This window comes from Streptopelia decaocto, assembly GCF_964273445.1.
Source record: "Streptopelia decaocto genome assembly, chromosome: 2".
Taxonomy (NCBI): domain Eukaryota; kingdom Metazoa; phylum Chordata; class Aves; order Columbiformes; family Columbidae; genus Streptopelia; species Streptopelia decaocto.
Genome location: NC_138655.1, coordinates 58,397,892 through 58,410,778, shown reverse-complemented (window position 1 = coordinate 58,410,778; position 12,887 = coordinate 58,397,892). Strand labels below are relative to the sequence as shown.

Genomic DNA, 12,887 nt, shown 5'->3' with positions numbered 1-12,887 from the left:
AGACTTTTAAGGACATTTAAAAAAATCAAATGTTTAAAACATCTGAGTTTTCTCTTTTCTGTGATTCATCCTATGAACTAGATTTATCATCCACTAAAGAGCTGTCTATATTCAGAGCACACAAAAATCCTGTTATGCTAAGTTGCTTTCAGTGTCTCTTTTTTTTTGCAGGTGATAATAGTAGGGGTAAGTGACAAAATACATATGAGATGGAGAGAGAAAAATGAACCTATAATACAACACAGGAAAAAATGGAGCATTACTAATAATATCTCCTCAATATTAAAATAGAAAATTAAGCAGAAAAACATATAACTATAAAACATATATTCTGATATTTATAATAAAATATTATTATTTTAAAATATTAATATGGGCCACTAACTGAACTAAAAAATGCATTAAGTGTCATTTAAAAAATAATAATTTTTTAGGTAGATTTCACAAAAAAAAAAAATTATATGAACTATTTGTATCACAGTTTCTGAATTTTTGACAGATATATGCATCATGGCTCAGCAGCTGCAGGAGATTTATGCTGACTTTTCAATGGCAGCCAAAAAATGTACTGTATTCAAAGCCCCTGCAAAGATGGGGAGTGGAAGAATGCTTTTTGTAGAGCAATGGCTGAGCTGCTAAATTACTTGTTCAATTGAGAAGGAGGAAAAAAATCAGTTCTTGGGGTTTAAAAAACTATTTATGGATCAGTGTGAAAATGTTCTGGCCAAAAAAAAAATAGATTTTTTTTTTTTTCCCTTGGCAGTTGAAAAGAAAAAAAAGGGGCTTATTCACAGTGTGCAAACCATTTCAGAGAGTGCTACTCAGTATGCAATTGTTTTTCAATGTCTGCAGCCTCAATCCCCACTCCATGTGGGCTTATATTAGTGGCAAGTTGGCAGTATGTTATGCTGTCTATTACTATAGAGTCTTTGATGTCTGAAATTAGCCTGTTGCCTGCTTTTAGCCTGAGCTCTTCCAGCGTGTTTTACATATGTGTTATCAATTGCTCTGATCCTGTTAGATGCTCTGAGATACTCAAGGATTTTAAAATTTATGCCCATCTCTAATTCCCAGATCAGATACACAGCCCCACAAAATGTACAACTGCAGATAAAACCAGTTTTGATTCAGCAGCAAAGCACAAGAAAGGAAATACCTCAATGCCTGTAATATATATAGCTTGGAGGTAGGAAACATAGAGTTATGAAATAGTAGAAAAGGAAATGCTACCTGCAACATCTAACTGCTTTTAGCCTGTCATTGACCATTCACACCATTTTCAATTGTTACAGAATTTTTAAATAATTATATAATGTGAATAACTATTACATTAAGAGTCTTCTCAGTAGAATGAATCATAGAAAGTATTCTATTTATTTGCATTGAAGACCCTAGTAGATAAAGGAGGAGAGGGAAAGATTTCTGGAGACTGTCTCACTCCACGCTTAGTCAACTTAAAACACGTATCTGAAATTCAATCCAAATATATGGTAAAGCAATGGGTTTTGAAGTATTCTCTGTTATTCCTTATTTCAATTTTCTCTCTGCCTTAGTTATTTTGATCAGTATTGGACTTCCTAAGATACAAAATCAGACGTTAAATTTAATAGAGGTGGGACAGACTTAGAAGAAAAAAATTAAAGAATCTCTCTTTCAGCATACCCCATCCTACATGATTACAACTAGCTCAGTGGCACCAACATTTCCACAGAGCAGAAACTTCCTGTGCACCCTTTGGCAGACTTTAGGCACTTATTGATTGTTTTGTCCATGTACTAGGATAGCAAGACCAAATTGGACAGTTGGATTGTGTGTTTATAAATTTTTGTCTACTTAGACTAAAAAAGTTTACATTTCAGTCCCTCCTCTCCTACTAATTGAAAGCTGAACTTCTCTTATAAGCTGAAAAGCATACCAGCTTTTACTTACAAACAAATTTGATTTCATAAACTTTTACTATGCTATGAAATACAAATAGAATTAAACATCTGGGGGTTACTTGCCTTGCAACAAAGATATTTGACCTGTATTTGTGTGGCAGATAATTAAAACAACAACAAAATTAAGACACTGATTTTTTTTTTCAGACAATGATTTATTTTTAGGTCCAGACATGGGAATGCTAGTGAGTATATTTGAATTGCCCTACTCTTTTTATTAGCTTTATTACACTATAATTTAGTTTTAGTTTTGTTTTGTTGTTGTTTGTTTAAAAGAAACAAACATACTTACAACACCCATCTATATCAGTTCAGTTTATAGCTTTGAAACAGTTTCTACAAACCCTTTCAAAACTTCAAAATCTATCACAACTTGTCACCCTTCACATGATCATTTTCTAACATGGATAAACATGTAAGTTTTTTAATACAAACTTTCCTAAATTATTTTAGCCCTTCCTGTTACACCTATATTAACCATTACTTTTGAATGTATTTTTTGGGGAAAAAAAAAATGACAGAGTTAATAAAAATGCATATTTAGGAAAATGTTCGAATTCTGGAATTTAAATCTTCTTAAGATTGTAATCTGAAAATTGGGTGTCCCTATTCTTTATGGCCTGTCTTGCTTAGCTTGGTCACATCTTCACAAGATACATAATTTATGCAGCAATCCTACAATATACAGTTTCCTCTGACCAAGAGGCTTAGGTAATGCTGCATTTTAGGAGAAATTATTCAGATGGTAGCTATGCCTGTAAATGAGAAAAACATCTGGCGTCTAAATCTTCATAACAGGAGTCACAAAAGTTGCATTTGAGATATTTTGTTGTGCATAAGGGGGAGGAGATGATGAAGAGTAGTTGGATATTCTGGTTTTTCATTGGAAAATAAAGAATTTGTAAAGAAGAACATATTCTAAATGTATATTTGATTGAGAAATTATTTTTCTTTATTAAAATAAACTTAGAGTTTTCCACAAAGCCTAGTGTTTGCCTATTTTGAAAAGACATATTTAAATATCTAGGAAGCATTTTCCAATAGTAGTTAGCAAGACTTAATAGATATTTTTCTTTTAGGTGATATCTTTAATCAGTTTATGAATCATACTATGAAATTCTAGGAAGCCCAGTACATTGTCAAGTGCATATCTTTAAGAAAACTGTATTTCTCCGTGCTAATAGAGGAGGAGGACATTGGTAAAACAAATTTTCTTGAAAGAGCATATAATTTTAAAAGCTATTTAATTTCTGTCTAAAATGTTCTTTGCTATTGCTTTGTCTTAATAGACGACATTAACCACAATGCTTTCAGCACATTCAGACTTTCATATTACATCTCATATAGGGCCCAGACTGGTAGGTCCTCATCTTTGCCATTGTGTATGATAGCCACCCATGTGGATGCAAGAACTGTCAGGGTGAGGAACCAGTTTCAAAGGCACAACAGTTGGTCAAACCTACACCAGATGGGGTTTGTATCCGTACAATTTGGTGCCTGTGCTAACATGTCTTTGGAGTTAGGGATCATGGGCTGCATCCAACACTGGCCTATTCAGCCTGACGGTTCCAGAGGCTGCCAGGCTGTGCTGTACCTTGATCACATCTGGTTCATGCTTTGTGCCACAGTACGGACAGTATGTACATGAGCGCATCTTAGCCTAGGAAAATAAAGACTTAGAAATACCTCTGTGAATATAATGGTGTGAGAAAACTGAATGTGTAATAAGTTGTGTTTAATAGTTACACTGGGGTAAGAGCAAATAAGGACAGCCTGTTGCAAATAAATGTACCCTGGAAATTCCAAGATCATTTCCAAACACCAGAATAGTCTGGAGTAAACATCTGAAAGAGTTACATTCAGAAATTAGCGTGAAGTATGTAGTCCCTTGCAAACTTCTAGCACAATGTTAAATTTGAGGATAAGCACACTTAAAATGTCGATAAGCCATTAGAGGAACAGGACAAGTTAGAGAAATTTTCATTATTTTATGGTGTATTTCAATGCCTTCTGAAACTTGAACTCATACTAAGTAAATTTTAAACCAGCTTTTATGTTCCAAAAGTGTAATAGAAAGAAGATTCAAAGTACACAAATAATTTAAATACTAGTCTAATATATGCCTGGACTTCTGTTATGATATCCACAATGTTAGAACTTCAAATCTAAACTGAAGACTTGGAAATTGTGAATACTCAGTAGGGTATGAATTGGGAAGATCTAATACATTTTTGCAGAACTGTGCATTCAGTCAAATTCTAAATAAGGTTGTTTTATTTTTTTCAGTATGGTGCATCTCAGTTTAGACTTTATTTACCTGTTTTATTGAAAACATTAAGAGGAAAAATAAAGCCTTTGTTTAAATAAAGTGGTTTTAAATTGCAGCAAAATTGATATCTATCAATGTTTTCTTAAGCTGTAACTATATGTATTCTGATGGCAAATATTGCAACATCTTAGGCTGTTAGATGAATTTTAACAACAAACCCCCCAATTTTCTATCTTTATGTAAGCTGCTATTTAATACTTCAGTGTTTTTTCCAAGGTGTTGGTTGGCCCTGCAAAACCAATCTGATCAACGTCAAAAGATAGTGACTTTTTCAACTGGAATCTCTGAGAAAAAAAAAATTAGAACTCTAAAAGCCGGACAGCACCAGTGTGAAATTGTCTACTTAGTCTCAATAGGTGTGCATTTATTATATTTCAGAACTGAAACTTTTTGCAATTTCTCTTCCATGAAAACTTCCTGTTTCAAAACATTACGAATAATGGAATCTGTGTTTGTCTCAGCTAAGATGGAATTGCACCAGCAGAGAAAATGTTTTCTGATAAACTCGGGTTTTAAGTAGTTGTTTTAGCTAACTGAACATTGACCTTTAAATTACCTAGCTAAAGATTATAGGAAGAATAAGAGGTAATATAAGCTGTTAAACTATTATAATAGACTAGCAATGTGTATTAGAAAAATAAAAAAAAATTAGAATACTGTCTTAGATTGTCTTACCTTCAGTAATTATAACACAATAGGAAAAAAAAATCAAATGCAACTATGAATAGGGGTGTCAGGCTGTGGATAGGCATGACATCACTCATTCAAAATTTAGTGTTGTCCTTTTGTTTATGCTTATTTTTTGGTTCTTAAATCATATAATAGCAGACAGGCTGAAACACTGCATTTTAAATATAGGAATCTCAATCTGTTCTAACTTTTTACATTTGTGAATTACTTTGAGTTTAATATTCTTCAGCTAGTAAAATAGCTCAATATGCAACATACTTGCTGAAAAATGCAGGGTTTATTTCCAAATAAATTTTTAATACTGATATACAGATGTTCTGTGGCATGTAGTGGCCAAATTACTCTAAACCTTTTACTTTGTATGCTACCGAGAAGGGTGGTATTGCAAAGGGGGTCCTAGTACAACCTCATGGACCCTATGAAAGACCTGTGGGTTATTACTCAGTCGCTCTTGACCCAGTTATCAAAGGTTCACCACATTGCCTTAGATCAGTAGCAGCAGCTGCGGAGTTAGTAGAAAAAGTTCGCCCACTTGTTCTGGGACACAAATTGATTGTTGCCGTACCTCATGAAGTTGAACTTTTACTAACCCGATATGCTACCAAGTCTCTCTCACCGCAGCGCACACACCGATATGAAGCCATCCTGCTACTGACTGATAATATCTCTCTAAAACGGTCAAAACCCTTAAATCCATCTACCCTTCTACCTGAGGTGCATCTTTCCAACGATTCACATGACTGTGTGCAATTTGTTACCACTTATTCTAAAACCAGAGAAGATTTACAGGATGTTCCCCTCACCCACCCTGATCTTAACCTGTTCACAGACGGATCAAGTTATTATTTACATGGTAAGCGTTTTACTGGTTTTGCCGTTGCCACTGAAAATCGCGTACTTCTTGCTGAACCTCTCTCTCCAGCGCTTGGAGCACAAGCCGCAGAACTAATTGCCTTAACTCGTGCTGCGACCTTTGCTAAGGGTCTCCGAGTTAATATCTATACAGACTCTAAGTACGCTTTTGGCATTTGTCATTCTGTTGGTGCACTTTGGAAAGAACGCGGTTTTTTAACCTCCGCCGGCCGTACTATTGCTCATGGACAATTAATTCATGAATTGCTGCTTGCTATCCAGGAACCACGAGAAATTGCTGTTATTTACATTCCTGCTCATACTAAACGCCTCGATTCTTTTGCTCACGGCAACGCCTTGGCCGACTCAGCGGCGAGAGCAGCGGCAGTCCACGACATATCTCCTGCTACGACTGTGGTTGCTACCCTTCTTCCTTTTCCCGTTGGTCCTGCCCTTTATGATGGACTGGATGAAGAAGAGCTCAACAAATGGAAACGCTGGGAAGCAACACAACAGGACGGCATTTGGAAACTAGGTGATAAACCCTTATTGCCTATGAGGTATGTTCTTCCTCTAACTCGCTGGATTCACGATCGTACTCATGGGGGCCCTGAAGCTGTAGCCTCTAAAATCCAACAGTTGTGGGCAGCGCCTGGAGTTTACAGTGCTGCTAAACGCCTGACTGACTCTTGTACTCTTTGCAAGAAATATGGGGTCACAAAGGTCACAGCAGTCCCTGGCAAGCGGCCGCCTGCTTACTTTCCTTTCCAGAAATTGCAAATTGATTTTGCTGAACTCCCCCCTTCTATGGGATATAAGTACATTCTTGTTATTGTTGATCAACTTTCGCACTGGGTGGAAGCCTTTCCGACTCGCAAGAACGATTCGAAAATTGTGGTTAAGACTCTGCTTCGCGATATCATTCCGAGGTACGGCATCCCTGAAATTATTGATTCTGATAGGGGACCGCACTTTACTGCTGCTGTTCTAACGCAAGTTTATGTTGCTCTTGATATACAAGCTGCTTTTCACACGCCCTACCATCCACAATCTTCTGGACAGGTGGAGCGGATGAATCGCACTATTAAAGATCGTTTAGCAAAAGTCACTGCAGACACAGGTCTCAAATGGCCTGAAGCATTACCACTTGTTTTATGGGATCTTCGTACAACTCCTCATGCTACTACTAAACTCAGCCCTGCTGAAGTTTTGTTCGGACGAGTTTTGGCAGTACCGTTTACCTTTATGTCTGCCAAAACTGCCCTCCTAGAAGGGGACGAGGCAGTAACGCAGTACTTGCTCTATCTGCAAAACAGTTTTGCTCGAATCAGAAATTATATGCATTGGTATCAAGGGGTAACACCAGAAATTCAGGTACATTCTTACCAAGTAGGAGATCAAGTTCTTGTTAAAGATTTTAAACGGAAAAACAAGTTAGAACCACGATGGGAAGGACCTTATCGTGTTTTGTTAACTTCTTTTTATGCAGTGAAAGTTGAAGGGAAGGACTCCTGGATTCACCACTCTCATGTTAGAAGAGCCTGATTCCTTTATAACCAAATGACCAGAGTAATTACCATTGTAATCCCTATTGCTCTTTTTGTATCTTTCTTTCCTGTGTTTTGTGCAGAGTCTCATTATTATCAGTTTACTTTCACTTACTTTTGTGCATTTGCTCGCAAAAACGTAACCTTAACCACACCGTGGTATCAACAAACCGAGTCTCATATTGAATTGATTAGTCCACCAAATTACGATGAACATGGGCAACCCACGAAATGCCCGATTTGCTGGCCACAGACAGGCTGGCGTCGCTTGCAGAAGCCTGAATATGTACTTTCCTGGTATAACCCCAGCCCAACTCGAGCAGATTTTGAGCTTTGCATCCGCGCTCAGTTTTACTATGCTGTGGACCCCTACACACCTGACCCTGTTCAGGCGACTAAACGACACTTTTTCCTTCAGAATCACATTCGCGTTGCTGAATCAACGAGTGAATTTGGCGTCTGGTGCATGGGTTACAATTACGGGAACTATTCTCACAGGCCGTGTTGTAGATCCTTCTCCCTTCAATTGACTCAAGAACCGATCATAATTACAATTGATCACCTTATAGGTGTGACTAGATGGACTAGGAGAAGTTACAAATTCAAATCCCAACAAACGACTCGACAATTGTTTAAGAATTGGCTCTGGCAACAAAAAGTTCCACATTTACCACCAAAATTACTGAGGCTAAAACGTTCCACTTCAACCTATGAGTTAGGACATTACAAGCATTGGTCTGATAATTCCCATGTCTCACTTATGCGAAGTTTTGCGAGTCACCTGAATATTTCTGATTGTTGGATATGTTCAGCTATACCCAGATCTGTTTATCATGGAGTAAATTTAATTGGCATACCTATTCTCATGAATTCCACTTTAGGTTACTTATGGAACAAAACATTGCATGTAGATAACATTACTAACCACATGGTGACTCTCTCTCACACTCGCATACAAAATGGTTCGTATATTGAGTGCATTGCCAGATGTGAACAATTGACTTGCAGTCCTTCAAATGTCAGTTACTATGTAGGAAATTGGACATTGCCCTGTGACAATGTAACTCAGATTGAAGAGAGTGATTTAAGTGGATATAGTGTTGCGAATGTTTCTGGGGTCTTTTGGTTATGTGGAGAACGAGCTTACAAGTCTCTTCCCGTAAAATGGGCTGGGAAATGTACTCTGGGGATAATTACCCCAGACATTGAACTTGTACCAGTAACAACTGATGAATCCCTGTGGCACCGTTCTTTCTTTACCAGAACCAGACGATCAATTCCAAATCCACTCATTGAAAGACCTACAGGCTTTCACGCCTTTGCACGGTGGTTTATCCCTGGATTAGGTGTTGGCGAATTAGAAAAGGCTATTCTAAATGTTTCTGGTGAAGTCGAAAAACTATCTAATGCTACTGCACATGGATTGCTGTTAGTACAAAATGAACTGCGTAACCTATCTCAGATTGTTTTGCAGAATCGGATGGCTTTAGACATCCTGTTAGCTTCACAAGGAGGTGTTTGTACCATACTGAACTCTAGCTGCTGTATGTATATCGATCAGAGTAAGCAACTGATTACTGAAGTGGATAAAATCTGGGAAGTTAGTCATGTTATGCAGCAAATTCAACAAGATAATGCTAACTGGGGTGTCGCAGACCTGTGGCAATGGATGACTTCCTGGTTTCCTGATCTCGGAACGTTAGTGAAGAAGATTTTGATGATTGTCATTGTCATTGTAGTTGTCATTGTGATCATTTTTGTCTTGATTCAATGTATGTCAATGTTCTGTAATTGTTGCTGTAATCTCTTGAATCAACAGAAGCTTTATTATCATTATCAGTAAATTGGGAAATTTTAAAGAGAAAATGGGGGACTGTTATAGGAAAATAGGAAATTAGGATTTTAGGCCTAAATCAGTGTTATAAACTGTGCTGCTAAGGCTGCAAGTTTCAGCCTTGTCTCCTGTATAGCCCTTTCCCAGAACCACGAGCGTGGTTACCTTATGCTTGCTTTGTATCCTTAGACATTGATAAATGCTATTCTTAGGTTTACTGATTTTGTACTAGATTGATATTTGTACTAGATTGATGAACTATGGATAACAAATGAGGCAGGTGGAACTTCAAAGCTAGCCCTGTAACTGAGGACTTTCCGTTCGGTACTTTCCGAAGTGGAACATGAAGAAAGAAGTGAAACATGAAGACCACTGGGACGGAAGGAACCTGAAGACATCAATAGAAGACATCAATAGTGATAGACAGTGATAAATTTTGCTTAGTTGCATAATACCTGTTAGAACCCTATATAATGTCTAGCTGTATTACTGTATGATTGTCACTCTCTGAGGAGGTGATCCAACCCTGCTGTTCCTGCGAATCTTCTACAATAAATACTGCTCAGAGTAACCCACGAGAGTTCGAGTCTCTCTCCAGCGCCTTCCTAATAACCTTTTTCAGTAATGTTACCTTCATATTCCTACTGATGCCTAGTTATGCCTCTCCTGTAAGTATTCAGAGAGAAACAGGTTTCTTGAGGTGTAGCATTAAAAAAAAAAATCTTGTACTTGGTGTACATAATGAATTATTCCAGCAGTTTTGGGAATGGAAAGCAGAGGTAGATGATGCTATCTATGAACAAACTAGTTTTTGGTTTAACACAAACACAACTGCAGAGTTCCTGAGGCTTCCGTGACTGCAGCAGCTGAAAACCTGTTGACCCCAGTGTAGTACCTGAATGCCTCTTCCTTGCTTTCAGGCATGATAAGTGTACACAGAGTGGGATTATGTATGTAAGAATGACTACATATATGCTCAGATGATCCCAAGGGATCCTCCTGTGCAAGTTCATGTATCATAAAGATATTAGCATGCAAACTCTCTGCTCTTTTATATTCGTTTTTTGCTGTTGTGTTGCTTGATGTGCTCTGTCCTGGAGAGAAGCTCTTTTGTCTTCTGTTGGGAATTAGAGTAACTATTACGGAAGAAATTGTAAAAATATTATTTAGTTACCTTTAATCCAAGCTTTCAAACTCAGCCAGCCCAGTTTACTGACTAGCATTGTCTTCCCTGGTAAATAAAGCTTGCAACTATTACAGCCTTATGTCTTTACTGAGAGATTTTTTCTTTGCTGCCAGATCATATCCAGAAAACTTTTCCTTCCCACTCCTCCAGAGAATCATTTTATTTTCTAAAATTAGTGGGAGGGGAAGATTGACACTTAAAACCAAAACAAAAGATACAGGTTAAAAAAATCAGAATAAATCAACTGAAGCCTCATATACAATGCTTAGATTTGCCAGTCTGCAGAATGTCCATATTCCCTGTTTCAGTCAACAGCTCTTTGTTTGAAACATTATCAAAGGTAACAGATTACGGGATTTTGTATTTCTTTACCTGAATATAAATCTCTCACATTTAGAAGACTTCTCTAACTATCATTCTATAATGTATAATTTATGAAATTCTCTCAGTCTGTGCTGTTGACATGGCTTGATTTTGAAGGTTTGCTTAAACGCTGTTCACACAGGAGAGTTTTATCCTGGTATTTGGGACACTCTCCTGACCATTCAAGAGCTCAGTTTGATTTAAGTAGTGAGCAGAGATGTAATATTTGATCTTCTCACACAAAGGAGAGTTTGCAATCTGAGCTTTGCACAGTCTAAATGTCAGGAGCAACACAGCTCACATTCCAGCAATACAAAACTTAAACTTTCAATTTCTCCTCTCTATATTTCTACATGACTTGCTGCATTATATTTTTCTGCACATCTTTTCCTCAAAATTCATCTTTCAAGAAGTCTCTCTAGAAGTTTTTCTGTTGTTTCCTAAGGTTTTGGCAGCTATACCTTTCACCCTACCCCATCTGTTTCTTCCCAGATGCTCATTTCTACACAGTTCTGGGTTTAGGTATTTAAAACAAATAAACACAAAATTTAATATCCTTGCCAAATTTTCTAATGATGCTCCTGGCCCCATCTGCCCCTCTGTCCTTACCAGATGCCCAGCCCTGGTCTATTCCTTGTTTTCTGAGCCGTCCCAATAATAAACTAAGATTTCCTTTTTACAACAAATAGCCCTTGTTAAAGAGTTTCAGTAATTTGATTTCTTTTTGATATCAAGCTATATAGGCAGAGGCTAAGAGAACTTGTTCTGTCTCTCAGTGGTTCTCCTCTATGGGGGCTAAGATACCTGAAAAAAAATGAAGCAGAATAGTGGACCTTCTGTCCTTTTACCCAAAATACTCGTCTGATTACTGACTAATGTAAATTAATTACCTGAAATACATGTAGCTAGTACTAGTAGCTAGTCACCTAGCTACTCTTAAGCATAAGAAATAAAAATTAATAATGGAAGATTGAGTTCCTAGTGTTATTTTGTGTGCATTAGAGCATTACGTGAACTGTGATATGTTCTTTAGCCAGTTTCTCAACTCCAAAATAAAATAACACTTGGTCGGAGATTTCTTTGTCTATATGGTGAAGTATTTATAGATGAGGTACACTAATAAACAAAAACCTTCCTCAAAAACCACAGTGATTAAATCTAACACAATGCTTACTAACCTTCAGAATTAATATTGTATAATACTCCCAAACCAATATAGAATTTCAGTACAAAACAGGTGCCAAGGCATGTAAAAGATGCAGTGGGTAATTGTGGTTGACAAGCTTCAGAAATTTAACACTTGCTTTGTAAATCAGCTTTAAGTCACCAGGTTTTTTTTAAAATGTTCCTTGTATTAAGAATAAGGCAGGTTGCTTCTGAAGTGAAACTGTCAAAGAAAGTCAAACACGGCTCCGCAGTTGTTGATTTTAGAGAAACTTTGTTAATATAATGAATGTGTTTATAATAAATTATATCTTAATGCACTTAATTATGAAAGTGTAATAAATACACCTACGAATGTAGGAGTAGCTGTTCTAAGTCACTATTTGTAAATGTTTAGCAAAGAGTAAGACAAAGCAAGCTTTTTTTTCTAATGTTCTGATCTGAGCACACATATTTCTTAAAAATCCATAGATACTATTTCCCTGATACCAGTTTCTTGGAGGAGTAAAAGAAGAAAGGAACCATGAAGGCAGATATCTCCTAGATGCATAGTCATGTTCCTTCTTTATCTAGTGCAATAAGGTTTCAAAAGTTGAATGCAGAGATTATCTTTAAGCATTTACTTCAGAAGAGGGACAGGATGAGCTAATTAGACACACTTTTGGACACCTTGTATAATTTTTTCTCTTTTTCCTAAGTTTAATAAAAATACGATTTAGTAATTATTTGGGGAAATATTTGGAAGGGTGCCAGCATGAGTTACTTAAAATACCTTTGTGTCTCAAAAAAGGTAAAACCTAAACTTTATCACTTCCTCCTAGTCTTTCTCCAACAGGACACATTCCTAATGATGCTTCTGTTGCTGGTCTGCTTGGCACATTTTATTAAATCTGGGGAATCATGCTATCAGTCATAGACTGAAAAAATAGTGTCACAAAAGACTGTTATGGTTTAAAATTAAAATAAAAATGTATTTTATTTT

The 12,887-nt window shown here is 36.9% G+C and overlaps 1 protein-coding gene across 1 annotated transcript; it reads left to right on the top strand.

The window, feature by feature from the left end:
* Window positions 1-5,984: 5,984 nt before the first annotated feature.
* On the top strand, window positions 5,985-9,201 carry LOC309435819 (uncharacterized protein; the record flags this gene model as incomplete). The annotated part of the gene is made up of 2 exons (XM_082044563.1): window positions 5,985-6,371; window positions 7,301-9,201. The coding sequence occupies exon 2, from the start codon at window positions 7,372-7,374 to the stop codon at window positions 9,199-9,201; it is 1,830 nt and encodes a 609-aa protein (XP_081900689.1). The 5' UTR covers window positions 5,985-6,371; window positions 7,301-7,371.
* Window positions 9,202-12,887: the final 3,686 nt, after the last annotated feature.